This window comes from Stegostoma tigrinum, chromosome 20, assembly GCF_030684315.1.
Source record: "Stegostoma tigrinum isolate sSteTig4 chromosome 20, sSteTig4.hap1, whole genome shotgun sequence".
NCBI classification, from domain to species: Eukaryota; Metazoa; Chordata; class Chondrichthyes; order Orectolobiformes; family Stegostomatidae; genus Stegostoma; species Stegostoma tigrinum.
Genome location: NC_081373.1, coordinates 38,497,103 through 38,518,591, shown reverse-complemented (window position 1 = coordinate 38,518,591; position 21,489 = coordinate 38,497,103). Strand labels below are relative to the sequence as shown.

Here is a 21,489-nt window from a genome sequence, read left to right as displayed (position 1 = left end):
TCATATACAGTAACCTGAATTCACTGGATAAATAAATGCAAGTAAAGCAGATGAATCACAGGAGAATTGGTGCATGGCAGTGAATGAATAACCTGCAAATGGTTCCCAAACCCCATTATTTCCTTTTTTTTTCAGGCCAAAGATTCATGTCCCTGCATCCTGTCAGTTCATTACGGAGAAATATCATTCCTCTCATGGCACATTCTGGACTACCCTCTCAGCCCCATGAGGACCCTTTAATGTTTAATTCCCCATCATCTGCTTCAGTGAACAGTTTAATCTCTGCTTGTATGATCAATACTATATCAGTGTAAATTAAAATGACAATTTTAAAGTAATTAAGCCTGTTAATGCTCGATCCAAATATCATTATTTGTAAAAGGGATATGGAAAAAATTACACAGTGTCTAGGGTGAAAGGCAGATGTTCTATCATTGCAATCCTGTTGCAGTTGTAGACACTGAAGGCTTAGGGAAAGCAGATTAACTTCTTGCTCAGACTGCCAGGATCCTATCCAATTTCAAAGGGTATAACGCAATTTGATAAATTTAATTTATGGGGCAAACGCAATTATTTTTCATATTAAAAGAAAACTGGGCAGACTCCAAAAATGACACAATGAAAATGCACTTAACTGGAGAACAAAATCCAGAAGTAATTGTGTTATTTAATTTCCCAAAACCTTTCTAAAAACCTTTAAATAATTGTAATGCTAAGATGAATAGCCAAGATTCATTTATAGACTGTGCTCTGAATTTAATACAGTTGTTAATAAAAAGGTGCTGTTCACAGTACAAATGTTCTTTCTTACTCACATTTGGCAACACATATTACCCTTGACTCATTAGGTTATTCAATCTCATAAATAGCTCAATACCATTCAAAATACTTCAGAGCATATTTTTGATTTTGTCCAGTATTAGTCTCTGAACATAAGTTTCCAATGATGATGTATCTGTCGTGGATTACTCCATTTCATTAATTGATAATTGACTGATATGAAACACTGAAGGTTCCTCGTTTGTCAGTGCTGGGCTATTTTGTGTCTTCCTGACATGAATGTTCCATAGTTTATTTTAAATGTACAAAATTATACAGAAAATGCAAATTAGCAGGCTCTCAAACAAGAGGTCAGACATGAAGATCAAAGTATTGGCTATTTATTGCAGGAAAGAAAACAGGCCTCAACAACAGAACATGACTCAAACATTAACAAATACAGAAATAGCTTGAGAAACTCAGCAGGCCTGGCAGCATCTGTGAAGAGAAAGCAGATTCAAAGTTTCAGGTCCAGTGACACTTCTTCAGAATTGAGACTGGGATTCAAACCCACATGTGTAGAACATGTTGGATAAGCCATCTATCGCCTTAACCTTTCAGTTACCTCATCACCTTTTAGATCACTGGACCTGAAATGTTGACTCTGCTTTCTCTCCACAGGTGCTGCCAGACCCACTGAGTTTCTCCAGCTCCTTCTGTTTTGGTTCTAAATTACCAGCATCCATAGTTCTATATTTTCTGTTTAATTAATCAAACACCTTATCTGGGCTTATCCATTTTTGTTGTAAGTGTGGAGCTGAGTATTTTAAGTGGTGACAAACACGCCATCCCCATCATCAAGAAAGCTCAAGCTTATTGCCCACACATCAAGCTCATCAAGCTAGGCAGGAAGACTTCCCATAGCAAGAAATCAGGTCTTTATTTCCTTATTGTAGCAGGTGGGATCATGGGAGAAGGGGACGTTTCAGAAGTAAGATTAGGGAGGACGATTTCCAGAAGACACTTCCTTGCACAGCATCTCTGGCTCTGACAGCCCTAGATTTGGGAAATAGGAGCAATTCCCAGTTCAAAACTCTGCAGAGTAGTCACCCTGGTTTCTCAGTCAGAAACGAGCTACCCTTTATAGACATTGGGAAGGCAGGTGACTGGGGAAATGGTGAGCCTTAAGTGACCATTAATTGACAAAGTAAGGGCCTTAATTGGTAGCGGGTTGAAAAAGCTGACAATGGAAATTCTTAACCAGCATTTAATTACTGACGTCATGAGAAGGGGCCAAGCTTCTCACCAGGGCAAACTCACCCAATTACTTCTGCTCTCGTCATCTCCAGGGAGAGGAAAATACAGCCTATTTATTCTACCTGAAGAAGTGGTTATTAATATGACACAAAATGATGATTTAATGGAAGTGCTGCTGAATTTGACAAATTTTATTATATTCATGACATCTTAAGAATCTTGCGAACATGAGTCAAGAGTTTCTCCTCTGCTCTGAGGGGCCTCTAATCCCTCCAATTTGTTCACTTGATTTTACGTCTTTGAGGGCTCCCTCATTTTGAGGTGCCATCGCTGAGGCAGCTTCAGCAATGGCCAATTCTACTTGGTGGGCTGCTGGGATCTAGATCATTCAAACTGTGATTGAGAGAGCTCCCATGATCTTTAACAGGAAGATGAGTGATGAGCAGCCAAGTACCTCCAGAAAGACCACTGCCTTGGTTTAGCTCTCACTGCGTGTGGACTCTGGATCCTCATTTGGTCCAATTTGTCAGGTTGGCCAATTCTGTGGGAAGTTTCTGCCCATTATTTCTGATTTTTAACAACAAGATGATGAATAGCCTACTGAGAGCCATCACACATTCCAAGATCTGAAACTACCCTCCACCCCAGTCCCACCCACTCCTGGCCAGCTAGCACCAGCCTCCCTGCAAGCCATCATGTTCTCTCTCATACATGGTTTGTGTCTTTCGCTGATTTTAAGTCTCTAGTGTGTACTACCAGTGGCAGCCACTGCTCACAGTGGTGCTAATGAGCAAGGAAAAGATGTTTCCACCTCCAGGGCCCAAATCCCATGGAAGGGACAACGTTGGCCACTTGTGTGCATTAGACATTGAATTCCAGTGGAAGTGATGTGGGGCTCACACTAGTCCACCAACCAGCAAGTACAATGGCCAGTGTTAAATTCTGCCCTCGGTTACTGCTGAATGGGTAGGGAAAAATTACGTAGCCACAAAACATATGAATTTAATGGTTTGGGTTTTGTCATTCACACTATTTAAACTGAACAAAAGAAAACTTGGGGGAATACTTACTTTCTAGCCTGTCAAAATTTTAGGCTTCTAGAACACAGTAATTTTTTTTGTAATTTCTGTAAAGTATAAATTTCTCTAAACTTAAGTGAAATATATCCAGATGCAATGATCAATAGTTGTTCAAATTGACAAACTTCAGAGTTCTTGCAATTTCACATTCTGTCCATGTTGCAGTTTCTCAGGATGGGATCTCTGTGTCCCCCGGTGTAACAGTACAGCTTAAGCTGCAACTCACAGGATAATTGTGTACAATTAATTTAGCTACAAAATCACTTTTAAATTCAATAGGATTTAACCAGATTAGTCACAAAATTACTCCAATGACGTTAGGGATAAATATATTCTATGGTGTGCTGTGAGCCATAAATCCCAGGGCATTCCCAGAGATTGGATTCACAGTCTGCATGGTTAGTAGACATTGCTTAGGTTACTGGGTGCTGTACAGCATCAAAGTTACCCAAGATACAGGTGTACCTTGAAGAAGAAATACTCACTCTTAGTATCATACTACTGTGGATTAACAATGGTTAAAAACAGAATCAGCTTTAGTTGTGATGCCTAATTCAACTAGCTGCCAGTTCTTAGAATGAAACCTTTGCTACAGTCAATTGGCAGAAAGAAGCGTATCATTACTAGAAGCATTTTACTCCAGTATGAATAATAGATCCAAGAGATAAAGGAGGAGATAAGGTGGAAGAAGATCCACAGAAGACTGATAGAAAGGTTACATTGACCATCTTAGAAAAAATGTCAATAATTTGGTAGTACAAAGATCTCACACAAATGAATGGTAAATAGTCAACTTTAATACAATTTCAAAACTTCTCAGTTCAGATTCTTTTACATACCTATTAAATATTTTAAAAACTTAAATGTTACAGTTATGCATTTTGGGATAAAAGAGTAAATCGTTGGGTTAGATGAAAATGTCAATTAGGAGCAGGAGGAGGCCATTCAAATCCTTGAGCCTGCTTCACTATTTGCTCTGATTGAGACCTCAACTCCACTTTTCTGATGACACACACCCCCATCCCTGATGCTCTTTGACATCCATGTCAACAATTGATCTAACTCAGGCTTTAGAATATTCAATGACCTGCCATCCACCACTCCCTGGGGAAGGGCTCCATAGACTTATGACCCTCAGAATAAAAAAAATCTTTTCATGTCCATTCTAAATGGGAGTCTCTTTAATTTTATACTTTGCCCCCTAGTTCTAGCATCTCCCACGAGGTGGATCATCCTTTCAGCATCCACCCTGTCAGGCCCCTCAGCAACTTACAGTTTCAAAAAGATAATCTCTCATTCCATTAAACTCCAATGGACACAAGCCCAACCTGTCTAACCTTTCGACATTAGATAATCTCATTCCAGGAATCTGCAAAGTGGACCCTCTCTGAACTGCTCCTAATATTATCAGGTCCTTTTTAATTGAGGAGATTAAAATTGTTGTTGTTTTACAAATGGCCTGTAAAACTGTAGGAAATGCCTATTTCTTTATGTTCCTTGATCCCTTGATTTTGGAGAATTCTGCAGTTTCTCTCCATTGAAGTAACATACAGCTTTTTATACTGCTCTTCCAGCCAAATGAACAACTTCAGGATTTTCCCACATTATACCTCACTTGCTAAAATTTTTCCTAATTCACTGAACATCTCTATATCCTTTTGTAGACTTCTTTTGGTCCTCTTCACAACTTAATTCCTCTACAGATCTTTGAGACATCAGCAAATTTAACAATACATTCAATCCCTTCATTCAAGTCATGACATAGATTGCAAATAGTTGAAGCCTTGATGAACCGTGTGGTACTCCATTTGTTATGCCTCCTTTGTTTCTTGTCAATTAACTAACCCTTTTCCATGCTGATATTTTACCCGCTACATAATAAGCTCCGATTTTATGAAGCAATCTTTGATGCGGCATCTAATCCAATGCTTTTGGAAAATCTACGCACACCACATTCCCTTTATCCATGCTACTTTTTACTTCCTTAAAGAACTCTAATAAATTAGTCAAACATAACTTCCATTTCAGAAACCATGTTGACTCTACCTCTATATTAAGACTTTCTAAAAGACCCTCTACAACATTCTTAAGTACAGATTCCAGCATTTTCCTTATGACAAGGTATTAACTTAACTGCCCTATCTTTTCATGTTTTCTATCTCCCTCCCTGTATGAATAAAATAATTCTATGCGCTATTTTCCAATCTGATGGGACTTTTCCAGAATCTCAAGAATTTTAGAAAATTAAAACCAGTGCATCTACTAGCCACCTCTGTTATGACCCTCGGATGAAGTCCATCAGAACCTGGAGACTTGTCAGCTTCTGGTTCTAATAATTGTCTAAGTACCCTTTCGCTGACTGCTTATAATTGTTTTATATTCCTCCCCAACTTTAACCTCTTGATTTACAATTATATATGGGTATTATTTGCATCCTCTACAGTAAAGGCAGACACATTTCCATTCAATTCATCTGTAGCTCACCTTGGCAGCTGCCTAAAGAAAACAAATTGTATTAATCAGCTTTTTATTATTTGTTGACATCTCTAGGCTTAGTTTATGACTTTGGGTTCTTCATTATCCTGACAAATTAGATTAATTTTCAGTTTTCTTATACATCATTAGTCGAACAAAAGCATTTAATTTTAAGAGTTCCGTTTATTTTCAGGCTGATTTCAAAGTCAGAACACTGTAGCTTAAAATAATGTAATGCAGAGAAGATTAATGTTCAGCTTTGTGTCAAGAGAATGGAAATTCAAATTCATCAACAAAGCAAAGCTTTTTTCATTTACAGTGGTGATGTATGGTAGTTGGGGGTTGATGGGCAGGGAGGAAACTCCCATGATCCTCAAAACAACAAAAAAATGCGTTGAAGACTTCAAATACAAAAGGAGTATTTTCTTCTAAAAAACATGACTTTCGGATCTAGAACTCCTGAAGGAATCAAAGGCGACTCATCATTTACGTTGTACAAGAGCTTGCAGGAGATGGCATGCCCCCATTAGGACACTTTAAATATACACTTGGACCAAGCTTCCAGTTCCCAAACTACTTGAGGTTATTTTTCCTAAGTGACAATTTAAAGATAAATGGCAACTTTCGAGAACATGCATTATCTACAAGAATTATCTAAGAGTACAACTTAAAATTCCCCAGACATCAATGCAACAATGGCAATCAATTATTGAGTCTGATAGTAGCAGATTGCTACCCTGGGCCTTTAACTACATTCTTACCATGATTCAACAGATACCATTGATGATGTAAACGTGTCAACTGTTAGTGTCCTAACTTCTAGTTGTTCATTGTCACTTTGCAGCTATATTAAAGTGTAGTAGTACATTAAACAAAATACAGTAAAATAGAAAAAGCACATACTAAATAAGCTAATAAGCTTTGAATATGCAAGCCAGAGCATTTCCCTCCCAACATTCTTATTTGGTTCTTATTTTAATCACTGTTGCCTCTTCAATCTTGAATTTAAGTCTTGAATCCTGATCTGAAATACACCTTAGCCTACTTAAAATACACAGAATCAAAAATAAAGCAATTAATGTGGCAATTGTTTGTCTTGTGTTTAATAGAGTAATGTCATCTCATCTGTTACATGGGAAATAAAAAAGTCAAGCTTAAATGTACAAAAAATTATGATGGAAGCTCTAAATAAAGTGAAGTAATGCAAGTTTATTGAGTACAGAATCAATCAATCAATGCACAAGTGGATTAACAACAACTCATCGACTCGGGAGAGATGATTTGCCAAAATATCAAGAAGATTGTGCAATTAAGGACTAAAAATGTTGTCGGCAACATTATGGGATGTAAATGATGAGAAATCAATTTGCAAAGGAAAAGAAGAGATGCACCTCCCTCCCCCAAATCCTGACATGCTGCTTTATTTATTGCTAAACAACATTGCTGGAATGACCTGAAACTTCTGTAGGTGTTTATTTACTCTCAACACATCAAATGATCAATATTTTTAATTTGGGTTCAAGTTATTATTTTTCACATCACAGCTTCAGGAGCAAAGTAAAGTGGCTCATATTTTAGCGCTAAAAAGATCGATATGACAGATTCACCTTCACTACAGACCCTGCCAGTTGACTATAGCACATCATAATGTACAGTAGGTGATGTAGGTGCAGCTGCACTGGAATCACATCATTATCCAGACATGGAGCCAGACAGGAATGATTTAGCCCATCATGAAGCGCCTGATGCCCTTAGTAAACCAATCTCAGCTCATACAGTTTATCAGACCTGTCTTTTATTGAGCAAAGGACGGACAGTTTCATAAAGCAGATTACGTCCCTCATCATAAATGCATCCAATTTTTGCTGAGCCAAGGAACATCTGTAAACTATAATTAATTTTCCATAAATTTCCAAACAAAATTATTTAAACCTGAAACCATGCCCTGAAATACACAGTTATAATTCATTTACTACGGTGAATTCATTGATCGCCATTCAGTATGTCTGTGCGTACAGGAAGAAGAATTACAGCACAGCGTATTACCTCAGTGACATCTACTTCATTTAAATGATTTGGGACTGGTCTGCCTTTCCTGAGTCAAAATGAAAGGTGGCTGGATGGCTTATTCTATCTCAGTCGCATTTTGTCTAAGCTGGAAATGCACTCACAGTTTGTGTTTGACATAAATCCAAGACACAATTCTCAATCAAAAATTTATTCCCTGTTTAGAAGATCATACTTCAACTTCTTAGCTGTAAGCAACTAGCTGCTTTTATAGCAGTTTCTCTGTTAAAGAGTTTGCACAAAATGATTTGCTTTAATAAGCCAAAGGTTGATGGGGAAACCATGCTTACAGTCAAGTCCTTTGCAGATTATTAAAGAGAAGTTAATTATCCTTGATAATTGCTGTAGTGGTTTTCCAAGTGATACAGTCAGAGGCCACATATACCTTTTTGGTGAAGATTAATATTGTGTAGATTGCCGTTGGGTGCAGAGGCATGGCAGGCAGGAAAGTCAATAGAAAAAGACTTAACGAAATGATGCATCAAAGGTTAAATGGAAACGTTACAGGTATGGTGGCCAATGTGTAAATCAAATAATCCAAAGATACAGAAAATTTTCAGACAGGAATAAGTATAAATGGAACACGGCTATAATAGATCGGGAGACATTCCAGCATCACATGGCTCCCAGGTGAATTTGGCTGATCATGAGCCAATATTCCAAAATTACTCCCCTCAGCACTGGGGCTCTTCCCAACTATGCCTCACCTGGAGTCATCTTAAGCAATTTGTATATATTCAACATAATTATTAAAAATATCAATATTTTAGCTATCTTGAGAAAATGGTTTCAAATATAAATCCATATATGGTAGACTGTCTCTATACAAACAGCACGAAAGTTAAGTGAACAGCCAGTTAAGGTTGACTATTTCATTGCAAGGAAGAAAGCAGGGATTACATAACCATATACAATTTGCTTTTTACCTCTTGCGGCTTTACAGGCGATCGGCCATAAAATGCAGGCTCTCTGTGATGCCATCAGTGACCATCAATTCACCGGTGGAGCTCTGGGTGATTTTGGGATGAACAGGAGAAAAACTGACTGCATACAGGCAACATCCATTAGCCAAGCTGTGAGTCAAGCGGGGCTCTCCAGTTGGCTCCACAAGAGTCATTTAGAGTAAATTTACCTTTTGTAGGTCGTGCTTAGGTCACAGCACCCAATGAAGAATCCTGATCAAGGCAGGCCCAATGGTGCTCCAATCAAACAGCAGTTTAGTTTGTGGTGAGGGGTAGGTGTGGGTGAGTGGGGGGGGGGGGGGGCGGTGAGGGTGGGGTCCTCGAAACAGGTCAGTCAGACACGGAATTCTGCGACAAGGAGACAGGACCTTTGGCCCAAACTGATCCATGCCCACCAAGATGTCCACCCACACTAAGCCCATTTCCCAGCACTTGGCCCATATCCTTCTAAAACATTCATTTCTATGTATTTGTCCAAATGCCTTTTAAATGTTGTTAATGTACCTGCCTCAACCACATCTGCTGGTAGCTCCATATGCATACCAACCTCTGTGTAAAAAAAGGTTGCCCCTCATGACCCCATATATTCTCTCCCCCTTACCTTAAACTGATGCTCTCTAGTCCTCGATACCCTAGCCATGGGAAAAAGCCTCCACTTTATCCATGCCTGTCATGATATTATACACTGCTATAAGAACCCCCCACCCCGCCGCAGTCTCCTTCACTCCAAAGAACAAAGCCCTGGCTTGTCTAACCTCTCCCCATTACTCAGTCCCTTGAGTCCTGGCAACATCCTTGTACATTTCTTCTGCACTGTCTCCAGTTTAATAATAGCCTTGGTCCTAGCTACAACTTCTGGATCGTAAAGTGTGGAGTGGACTGATGTAATTCTGGCATAATTGATGGACAGGATGCTGAAATTGAGCTGCATTGCACTAGCTGTAAAGTAGTTTTAATGTCCAATTTCTTTTGCCCATTCTGCTAGAAACAAATCCCTGAAAAACTTGTGACATTTGCAAGGGTAGGTTGTGCAAATATAAGAAATTTTGTAGCTATCACCATGGCAGTGAAGGAAAGTGAGTGTTTAATGCCAAAGAAAATGAGGTCAAGTAATTATTAGTTGGTCCGTCTTTCTAAGACAGGAAGGGAAGGCAACTCAAGAATGCTGAGGAGCTATAGAGTTCGAGAGTCATAGCAGCCAGTGCCTTTAGCAATCAAAGCAATGTAGAAGTGGTTTGGGCTCACCAGGAAGGTTTTCACTGAAGCACTGCACGTACTCCAAACATGCTGGATTTGTGATATAGAAACCGAAAGAGCTGTAGATGCTGTAAATCAGGAACAAAAACAGAAGTTGCTGCATTAGCTCAGCAGTTCTGGCAGCATCTATGAAGAAAAAAATACGATTTAATGTTTTGGCTCACATATTCTGAGGAAAGGTCACCAGACCCGAAACGTTAACTCCGATTTTTTTTACACAGATGCTGCTAGATCTGCTGAGAGTTTCCAGAAACTTCTGTTTTTGTTGCATTGATGCTGGACTTATGGTCAGTGCAAACATTTCGTTTTGCCCCTTGTGAGTCCTTGTTTATTATCAGATACAATATTCTTGCATCAGTTCCATGATTGCCTGGTGCATCATGATCAGAAAGAAGTTTCATATCAATGCTGGTTAAACAGCATCCCCAGGAAAGTACTTTTCAAAACTGTACTTCTTTACTTTGTAAAACTGATTTTAAAAAGTCCACCTTTTCAAGAACACAAAACAAAAGCACACCACATTTCATGGTTGGCTCCCATTTCCATCAGTAACTTGCCAAACTGTTGGACTTATGTAATGATAGCCTGTTAATTTGTGTCTTTAAATTCCAAATGACATTGTGGGAACTCCAGTGAAGAAATGACATGCATGTCCCAAAACAAAGAATGATTTGAGGCTTCCCAGTGCACTTCCTATCATCCAACAGATAGCAGCCTCAACAGAAGTTGGTGAGCAGCCAGCACCAACTGTACTTATAAATGAAGACTGAAATTTTGGATAAATCAAAATGATTCAAGTTTATTCAAAAAAGTATTCAAGCAGATGCTAATGCACTCATCATCACCAAGCTCTAAAAAAAATCAAGATATCGATTTGGAAATAATATAAGAAAATCAAGGCAGGACGTGGTATTTTCTAATCAATCTGTTGAGATGTTACCACATACCTCAAGTGCCTGACTTGAACCAGTGCCTCCTGTATCAGAGTTAGGGGCACTATCATTGCACCACAAGATTTCTCAAAGTGAGGCCTGCCCAATAATAAAGGACACAGCCTACCTGATGATGTAAACTTCTCCTGAATCATTAGCTTAGGATAAACAAAATAACTAAGATTTGTGTATAACTTCACCAATGGTGCATAAAGGGCACTCAGTGGGTCATAGTGGATCAGCACGCAGTGGCTCAAACCCATCCTCCTGGGCCCCCAGAATTGTGGTCCAAGGTTTGAGCTCCTGGTATTTTTGCGCATGAATCCAAACTCAATTATCTTTCCTTCAAAATCTCACTGACCTTTCCTTTAAATTCCTGCCAGGTTTCAGCAGTTACGAGGTACACCGATGCTTTGTAAGTTCAGAAGGAATGGCAGTTCTCAGGAAAGTCGAGGAATTCCATCTGAGGCACGCTCCTCCCTCAACAGGGAGCGAGAGGACTGGTCAGGAGATCCATCTATGGTCTACTCAGGAAAATTTAAAAGACCATTGCCAAATGAGACAGAATCCTCCAGGTGGATGATTCCCCTGAGTGTTTTTCTTTCCTCAAGGTTGAAATCAGGCTGTCAGGTTGAAGTCATTTGGAACTTGACACAAAAGTACCTGGATCCTAAATTCTGAACAATTTGATGGCTTTGGCATTTTCTTTTAGTTGCTTAAATTAAGTATCCCGACAAATACAATCATCCATGCAGTTATAGGAGAGACAATTAAAATCAGCTGACTGGAACAGAAAGGAGAATAAGGTGCGTTGTATAATCAGCCATTCTCAGAAGTCCAGTAATGGACTTTTCATACACAGCACAGGGCCTATTGAATTAGATCTGTCAGGTGAGATTTTCATCTTCGCAGCCTGCACAGTAGTCCAATGGAGCAGCTCACCTGTGTATTGTGAAACCATCACATTTTCATTCCTTTAATTTCATGGGGCAGAGCAGATGGATTCTACACTAGCTGGATGGATCCAGAATACCAGCCAGACGGCAGCAAAGGTGAAAATCTACTTCTGTATTACTACCTCTCATTAGACAATGCACAGTTATATTAAAATGGAAACCCTTGCTGAAAATACTGAATGTTAAATGCTGGCAGTGCTTTGATTCCAATACTTCTTTCCAATCACTCAGTCCTTAGAGGGACTGGATGGTCCTTCAGTGTTGTGGTGTACAGTTAGTCATGTTACCAGTAACTGAGGGCTCAGCTTTTTACAAGCTGTGTGCCATCATTTATTTGCTCAGCATTTCTGGCTCAGTTTTGAACATGTTTCCACTGACCTTAACACAAATCATAATTCCATTGTATAACTCACAATGATTCCACTGATTTGTGGTACTGAGTGCAATCACTCCAGACTTCAGTAATTTGCTACTTTTGGTCATCCTGTGGACTTTTAACATTGGAGAACATATGGACTTGAGGAAATGATGTTATACATTTCAGATTGTTGTACAATATCATCTCTTGTCAAGTATCTCCACCAAAACTATCTTTCACAATTATGAGGATTTATAAATGTTTCTCTTTAGTAATGCCACCTGCTCTCTCATTGGAGTGCGAGCAAGAGACAGAAAGAGAGAGAGAGAGAGAGAGAGAGAGAGAGAGAGAGAGAGAGAGAGAGAGAGAGAGAACCGGTGGTAGTTTAACCTGAGAGTCAGTATACCTCAGGTGAGAGGGGAAGGTCGAGAAGCTTGGACCTTCAAGGTAACCTTAGCCAATGTAGGAATCACACCTGTACTGTGGCTTCACTCTGCATCACCAGCCATCCAGCTAAAAAATCCCCAATGTTTCTGTACAGTGGTGGATTCCCTTAAAAATATTACATTGGTGCCACCAAAGCTCTTACACAGCTGAATTTTGTTTGTCACCTCTAATCTCTTTTCTACTTAAGACCTAGAAGCAGAACTACCTGAAGACACCTGCTTGAACAAAGGGCTTGTGCTCTAATTCCAATCGCAGCAGGACTTTCAGCTTATCCACTGGTGTATAAGTATGGCAAGACACCTCTCGCAGAACTGCAATCCTAGATAGAAAGATGAAACCACGTAGCCACAAAAATAGAGATACAAAAGAACTTTGTCCTCATTAAACAGTGGATAACTGGGAAGATTTCAAATCAGAAAAGTCGGAAAATTCTAATAACTCGTACAAAGAATCTGGAAAATATTTTGTTGAAAATGGCCCTGCACATTCTGAGAATAGATGTAGACTAAGATGATCAGACAGTCCGTAACACTCAATGTTTATTCTGTTAAAGTCTGAAGGACAAGAATGTCTGTGGAAAGCAGTGGTCCGAAGCTGGTCAGACAAGAACATTATGGAGTTTTTCTCCATTATCTTTATGTGTTGACACAAGGATACTGTAATGTCGCAGTTGGGTTACTGGGTTAGTAATCGTACACAAGGAATCCAGAGAACGACAGTTCAAATTCCACCATGAGTTTGAAAATTTGACTTTTGTTAAAAAAATCTGCCATCAGTAATAGTGACCATGAAATTGTCAGGTTATCATTAAAAATGAGCAGATACTGTTACAAATATGCTTTACATTTAATATTGCTTGGAGGAGTGAGTAATTGAGGATTATGGAACACAGACTTATTCCAACATTATTTGGAAAAGGTAGTTGAAAATTCACTGTGGATATTGGAGATCTTTTAACAAGGCTTCTTGTAGCTCAGATAACTTGTGTTAACTGTTTTGCTGTCGACCCGTCTTGAAGAAATGCTTATATATCTGATTCACTTGGAGGGATGGAGTGATTGTTTTGAGGTCAGCCAGATGGACCTTATAGAATATGAGCTCCCTGATTGGGGCTGCTAATCCAGTTAATCTGGCTGATAGATAAGAACAGGAGTGTCAGACATCCTGTTCACTCTGAAAGCTGGCTCCAAGGGAGCTGGATTAGTGTCAAGGATTCTCCATGTGTAAATAAAGGGTGACCTGTCGACAGGACACTGATCTCCGTGTAGTTATTTCAGGAAGCCTGCTTAGCTGTTCTCTCATTTCTGAAATGAAAATCCTCTAGATCACTTCAGGGTGAAACTTACATGTTCTTTTCAAAGAGTGATTGACGAAACAAATCAAGGTTGTAATGCCTGACCAATTGTATCTGTAAGTCTTCAGAGGCCACTATCCATACTTAGTGACTCAATTAGGCATACTGGAACATCAAAGCAATCGAATGCAGTACATTCTACGCATTACCACTTTTGACTTTGACAATATAAGCAACAATATAAGGTTTAACCAAAGGGTCATCATGCCTCATTCAGGGGTCGAGGTTGAGAAGGAGAATCCTTCACTATAACCTCAGCTGTGTGGGAATTTAACCCAAGCTGTTACATCGCAAAACTGCAATCCAACCAACTGAGCTAACCCATGGTGTTCAGTTTGAGAATAACCTATTGGTCAAAGTCTTGTTTCTTTTCCAGAAGGCCATTCTCAATGGAAAAATCCGCATTTTTACCCTGAAGACTGTGTTTGCATGTGTTTAAGGGGGATATTTAGAAGGATAAGCATTTATTTGTCTGATTTACTGCTGTTTACATTAACCAATTACTGCATCTTTATTTAATAAGTTTTGTTTCAATAAAAAAAATTATTTTGCTTATAAAGAAATGTAGCTGGTAGAACTTTTAATTTAAAACCAAACATAGAAAATGTATTTAATTGGAAAGTTTAATAATTGGAAGAAATATTTATATTACCATTATGACCATGGAAGTAGTGGGACTAGAGCAACGGTGCATTGCCAGTAGCAATACTAATACTCTCAAGGAAGGAGTCCTGCCCAGACTATTGAAGAATCTAATCCTACATCAACATGGTTGGCTTTTAACTATTCTCTTAAATGGTCAGGCAAGCCACAAGAGAAGCCATTGTTCATTGAAGGATAACTAGGGATGAACATCTAATGCTAGCCTTGCTGGCAAAATCAATTTCTAAGAATGAATTAAGAGAACCTTTTCCCTCAGAAAATGAAATGGTCCCTGATCAATTGTTCAACTATATAATATGTCAGATGTTTTACTTTGCTAAGATTTAAGTGATTTAAATGCTTCAGAAACCCAGCTCTCCATCCCACTGTCATCACTCTTGACCTTTCCATTGCTGACATGCTGACAGATTATTGTCCTGGTTAAACTGCAATTTGCTCCAGTTGATACACAGTCAACAACTTTGGCCCTGCCAGAAACATTGTGCCTTTGCGATCACTTTGACTCCATCCTGACTGTTGCCTCAGTCTGAACCAAAATGTTTGCAATCTTGGCGACCTTTTGTTTCTGAGCTGAATTTTATATCACGAACACCGACAACTTCCAAATCTGTGCTATCAGCCACTTTAAACGTGTCTTAGCCTATTGGCTATGAAAACTTCAGCCCTGCTTTTATTAACTCCAACATTCAGTGTCAAGACCTCCAATCAAAAATTCACATTCCTTTTTTAAAAGTCACACCTCAGTCTTACTCCTCATAATCAATAGAACATTCTCTAACTCTGTAACACGCTTAAATCTTATTTCTTAGCTCAATTAAATTTCATTACTCTGCATTCCTTCAACTCTGGCCTTGTGCATACTTTGTCTCATCATTACTGATTATGACGTGGAGGTGCTGGTGTTGGATTGGGGCGAACAATGTCAGAAATCACATGACACCAAGTTATAGTCCAGCAAGTTTACTCAATAACGCAAGCTTTCAGAGTCTTAATCCTGAAGTAGGAGTAAGACTTTGAAAGCTTGTGTTTTTAAATAAACCTCTGGGACTGCAACCTGACGTCATGTGATTTCTGACTTTGCTACTGATTAAGCCTTAAATTATCTCAATCTCAAACTCTGGGACGACCTTTCTTCAATTACACTTTCAAAACTATGTTCAACCAAGGTTTTTGCTATTCCATTTAATTAGTGCTGTTTTGATTCTGTATCATTTTTGTATGATCACATTTCGTTGAAGTGCCTTGGGATAACATATTACCATCCCTTACACCTATCCCACTCCTTCTATTGAAATACTATCATCACCCACCTTAGCTGCTCTGTGCAGCAGCTCAAACAGTTTCCTCCATAGAGATCTAAGAAGTGATTGATATTTTACAAAGTTACACAGTTGGCACAAGGGAACGAGCAGAATGAAAAGGAGATAAGGGCTACATCATTTCCAACTGGAGCCTCCAAAGAAAATGACCTTCAACTGAACAGACCAAGGATTAGGACCTTAAGCACCTCGCTATAAAAAGAGAAATGTTTGACAATTACACGTTAAAACACTTAGGTAATTCTTTCAGGACTTGGGCATGAAGGCAAACAGTATTAGTTTGATTCATAACCTTTACTGCAGAATCTTCAGGGAAACTTTTCTGTATTGCGAACTGTAATGTAACCTACATCAAAACAAAACATCAGCCATCTCCATCAAACGGCCCTGGTAACTGATCTGGAAGAGCAAATGCTAAAATGCATGATCCACTTGTTGAGCTGTCATCAGTCCTGACCTCAGAGGACCACACTTAGCATGCCCTACCTCCCTTCCTCTACCCCTGGACCTGAGCACCCCTTCCCAACCTCCTACTGCAAATTCCATAGCCACTCTTCCTGCCTCCTGCTGGATCTGATTGCTCCCACCCATTCTGACTGACTCTACATCACTTGCCTCCTTGCACACTGGCACCCTACTCACTCAGTATTTTCTGCTTTGACATACTAACCACCTGACATCCTTCTTTACCTGGCACACTACCCTCTCAAAAGCCTAGAACAGAGCCACACTCTTTCCTTAAACATTTACCATTTGACAGTAGCTATCAAAGTGGTTTCTGGACCTTTGAATATCAGAATACAGCAGCTGCCTGCTGTGAGAAAGGGGCAGTGTTTATAATGGTCTGACAGTTTTGTGCCATTAAACAACTATCAACATAGAAGTATGACTGTGCGTTTCTGAGGAAACAATGAATGGAAACCCTTCTCAGCAGTGCAGAGCTCCCTCCTTTCGTAAAAAAAAACTAGGGCAGAGTGACAGTGTGAAGTTTCTACTCCTCAGAAAGTTCAGTGTATTATGTTTCTCATTCAAATACATTTCAGGTGCAGGGTACAATTAATTTTCGAGCCTTTGTTTCGGACTTCAGTTAAACTCGACAATTGGTCCAACACTTGGGAGCAACGTATAGTATTCTAGCCTTTTTTATTGTCCTAAAACCCAAATATCTAAACATATACAAATTTTGCTTCAAAATACTGTTAATGTGATGATTGCTTACCTAAAGTGATCTCTCTCTGAAAAATATTTTTAGAATGATCGTGATAATTAATTACATAATATCCTACCTGGAATCTCACTCAGTAAATAATTCAGCCATTCCTGACCAACAGATAGAGCAACAAGTCATCCCACATTTCCTTTTTAGATTGTTATGTGCTGAATTTCACCAAATGAAAGCTCCTTTTAAACATGAGACACTGGGAGATTGTTAAATTTACCAGGTTCATAATTCACTCAAAGCCTTTTGGGACCGATGTGTGCGTCACAGGATTGCTTGCCTTGCTGATTCTGATTTGATGACTGTCTTCAAATTAGTTGGCACTAATTAATCTGATTAATGGAAAGGGGCAATTGTGTAGAGCTAGATGGTTGGTAGTTTGAAAATAACTGCTTTTTGCTGGTGATACATTCCTCCTAGCTGTCACTTTGTGAAATTCTACTCGTTGCTGTTTTGTACAGAGTGATTTGACATAAGTAATCGCGAATCTTTGATTGAATTTGCCAGTGAATTATAAGTAGCGTTATCTAATTTTCAGGAAATAGCAATGCTGCATTTTGAATAACTTCATAGAAGAGCACTTTGAGATTATTGTAATCCTTCAACTATTGCTTCTCACCTACAAACAGTTAAGATATTTTTATCACCATCAAACATCATTGACCTTTATTGCAATGCCAGGTAAATAAAGGTGTGTGCAACTCTAGGCACGCTAAGCACAATAGTCTAATCAATATTTTTTGATGACATAACTAGCAAATACCAATAAATTCATTAATTACTATTAGCAAACAATTTGCAGTTATGTTTATATCATATCATGTCTAATCAAATGAGCTGTTAATAGCTCAATCTAACAACTCCCTATAATTAGATCCATATTTTTTTACTTCACAGTCCTTTAGTAATATGTTGACTTTTCACGTATTGTATTTTTGTTTATATGAGATAACTTTAAGTAGAAATTATTTTAATAGGTAGATGACTAAAGAATAGAGAATTCTCGGGGGATTGTGGGATGATAGAGGAAGGACAGTAGGGGAGCAGAATGGGGGCAAATGAGGGGGTGAATGGGGGTAGAGTGGGCATGTAAACATTGAGTGTATGCACAGAAACACAGCTTATTGCAAAGCTTCTTTTCAAACTGGCAAGTGTTTTTAAATTAGGTAAAATTGAATAAACCTATAAATTAACAAGGGGCAAGCTTTACATTGTTCTCAGTAACACAAGCTACAAATTAACATGAAGACTTAACTTGAAGTGACTTAAAGCAGATGAAATATACCAATGGATCCACCAGTCAAAGATGCCAGGATAATTCAGAGTAGGGAGTTAAAAGGTTTAAAGCAGACCACATTAAATAAAATGGAGGAAGTCAAGCAATGCAATAGAAGAAAAGGAACGAAACTAAAATTTGGGGTTCAGTCCCAGTTTTGAACGCAGGTATTAAAACATGTCTCTTTGACAAAGCTTTTGATCACCAGATTCTGGATTGCTTTATGTAATTCAGTGGCAAAATTTATTTGCATATGCTCCATGGAATATTACACTACATTGAAGTCACTATGAAAAGCTTACTGCTGTATTACGGTGAAAACTGTAATCTAGAGATCTGCGCTAATGTTTGATTTTAACAGGCTTCACCTTGATAAGGCTGGTAGATTGAACAGCCTACACTTTGGGGTTCAGCCTTTCTGCCAGGCGATGTCCAATCAATAAAAGCAGAATACTGATTCAACGACAGTCTCGGCAACAACAGCCTAGATTATCTGGTGTCTGGATAGTAAGAGATCTGACAAAGCCTGGAAGATGTGCATGAAGACAATGAATAAATCCCAACTCGCTGACTATGTTGTAGTAGAAAATCGGGGCCATAGAAAAATGAACTTTCAATACCACAGCGACAATTTTCCATTTCCTGCACCAGCCTATACCTGGCATTTCTAAGTAACGCCGCCAATCTAGCGATTAATTTGCCATGTTCTTTTTATGTGTACTAGGAACTGATTTGAAACCAAACGAATCCATTCATTGTGTGTGACAATAGCTTGGATTGGATTCACAGCCAGGCCGACAAAGGTCCATTGTTCATAACACGCTGAGTTACAGAACTCCTATGTGCTTGAACACACATATTGCTGAGTTGAAAGTTCAATTCACAGATTGAACATGTCATTATTTTAAAAAGCACCAGATATTCTGATGATAGATTCCCATGTCGTGAAAATGGAGCGTTACTTGTACATTTACAGACTAGGAGACCTGACTGCATATAAACTTGACAGAGTTATAGCTTTTTCCAGTTTTTGTAATGATTCGTTCTTATACTCCCGAACTGAAATCAAGAAATGTTGATTTTAGGGGTCTGACCCATAAAACTGTCTTCTTTCCCAAGCGAATTGAATGCATTTCCTACTTTTTTTCCAGCCTTCAATTGCAGCGAGTATATTTCTGACCCTTAGAAATTCCTGCTGTTGGATGCCATCTAGTGTAACAACTTGGTAATAGTAAGTAGTTTGGTTTACAGAACAAATACTGTTTCATAATTAGTACAATCAGGGATGTCTTAAGAATTGTGTCTCAAAAACAAACAAAATTTTATCGCATGGTATTATGCATATAAATATTCAGTGAAGTACTCTATGCTTCTGCATATTTCCCAAACTGCCCAAACATTTGATCCTGCAGGATGTTGATATTTCATTCATGATGCAAAAGTAGCAGTGGGGAGGATAGCCGAACATAGCCTTTCAGACCAAACAAATTTATTAACAGTAGTTTCTAATGAGTATTAGGCCCTTATTCATTTGGGAGTAGGCCTACTCACATTTAAGGTGCAGGCTCTGTATGTTCATCTTATACCAATATGGCTGGCAGAGAGCCTTCTGTCTATGTACATCGTGGGAGCCCAACTTACATTTTTTAAGTGCCATTAAATTTTTTAGCCCTTTATCCTGAATCTTTGATATCCCTCACTTACTGTCATATTGTCAAATAGATGGAATGCCATATTTCATTATTTAAGAATTACTTCCTCAACATTTTTTATAATAGAATTCGTACAGTGTGGAAACAGGCTATACACCTCAATGAGTTCACACTGAAACTCTGAAAAGCATCCCACCCCAACCCATTCCCCTACCTTATCCCTGTAACCCTGCATTTCCCATGGCTAACGCACTTAACCTACACATCCCTGAATACAATGGGTAATTTAGCATGTCAAATCCACCTAACTTGCACATCTTTGCACAACCATTTGTACAAAAAACTGCAAGGAAAAAGTGAACACTCCACAGGATCATGAGGAAGCAAAGCAATGCCATGTACTGGGAGCAGTCCCATTCTGGTTTCTGTTAGACTCCAAGTTTACATACAAACACATCTGTCTAAGCATCCACAATGAAGTGTCATGAGGAAGTCACTGCTACTGAAATCTGGATTTCTTAATTCAGATTGTGATCATTGTAGGCGCCTTATTGTTCAGGTTGGTCTTGGTTACATGGATGCTTTGTCACAGAGAATAGAATTAACTTGTCAACTCTGGGCTGGATTTTACAGAAAAACACCTTGTAAATCTGTTCCTGCCAAATGCAACAGTTTTAAATGAAAGACCACTGTACAATATTCAATATAAGATTCAGAAAATAGAAAAGATAGCTGTGTTACTGTGTACCTCGAAAACCAGTGCTGCTCATCTGATTTCTAAAATTCAGCCTTGGGAGTGGCAAGTTTCCATTTATTGTACTGGAGCTGGGATAAAATTACTACACATCCGTACATCATGAAAACAATAAATCATCTAATTTTTGGACAGCTGAAGTCTTTGTCATTGATGTAATTAAATTTCAAAATCAAAATCTTCATGTTCTTGTTGCACATTAGACATATGTATATGAGAAAACTTCTTGAAAATTTTAATTCCTGAATGACAATCACATAACTGGCAAGGAAGTTCCTTCTTACCGTAAAATGTTCTTGCGATTTATAATTTTCATCCAAGTACACTCGTGCTCGATTGTACTCATTCATCTCATCACTCGATAGCAATTCTCTACAGTAAAAGAATAAAAATTTAGTTCTTTCTCAGGTGATCGCTGAGATAATTGATGGCTTCCAAGTATGTCTTTCAAACATTTAAGCTGTTAAGTAATATAATGGTTTAGAATGTTGTCCTCTCATCTCCTATGACAAAGGATCAAATGCAACATAGTCTCACTGGACAGAATGCTTTCTCTTATCGCTAGAAGGTGAACTTCAGGCAATAATCCAAATTCAAAGTTTCCCTTAATTGTCAACAAATTGGCAGTCTTGAAGAGGTTAGTTGGTATGGGAAGTCCAAATCTGCAATAATGCAGTGGAGATTTTCATTCTTAGCTCGAAAG

The 21,489-nt window shown here is 38.7% G+C and overlaps 1 protein-coding gene across 3 annotated transcripts in view; it reads right to left on the bottom strand.

The window, feature by feature from the left end:
- LOC125461849 (inositol polyphosphate-5-phosphatase A) overlaps positions 1-21,489 on the bottom strand; it is a 499,445-nt gene that overhangs the window by 236,952 nt on the left and 241,004 nt on the right. For all 3 annotated transcript variants that reach the window (XM_048551135.2, XM_048551134.2, XM_059653108.1), the window contains exon 4: positions 21,071-21,158. In XM_048551135.2, coding sequence (XP_048407092.2) covers positions 21,071-21,158 — 88 coding nt within the window. The remainder of the gene's footprint in view (positions 1-21,070; positions 21,159-21,489) is intronic.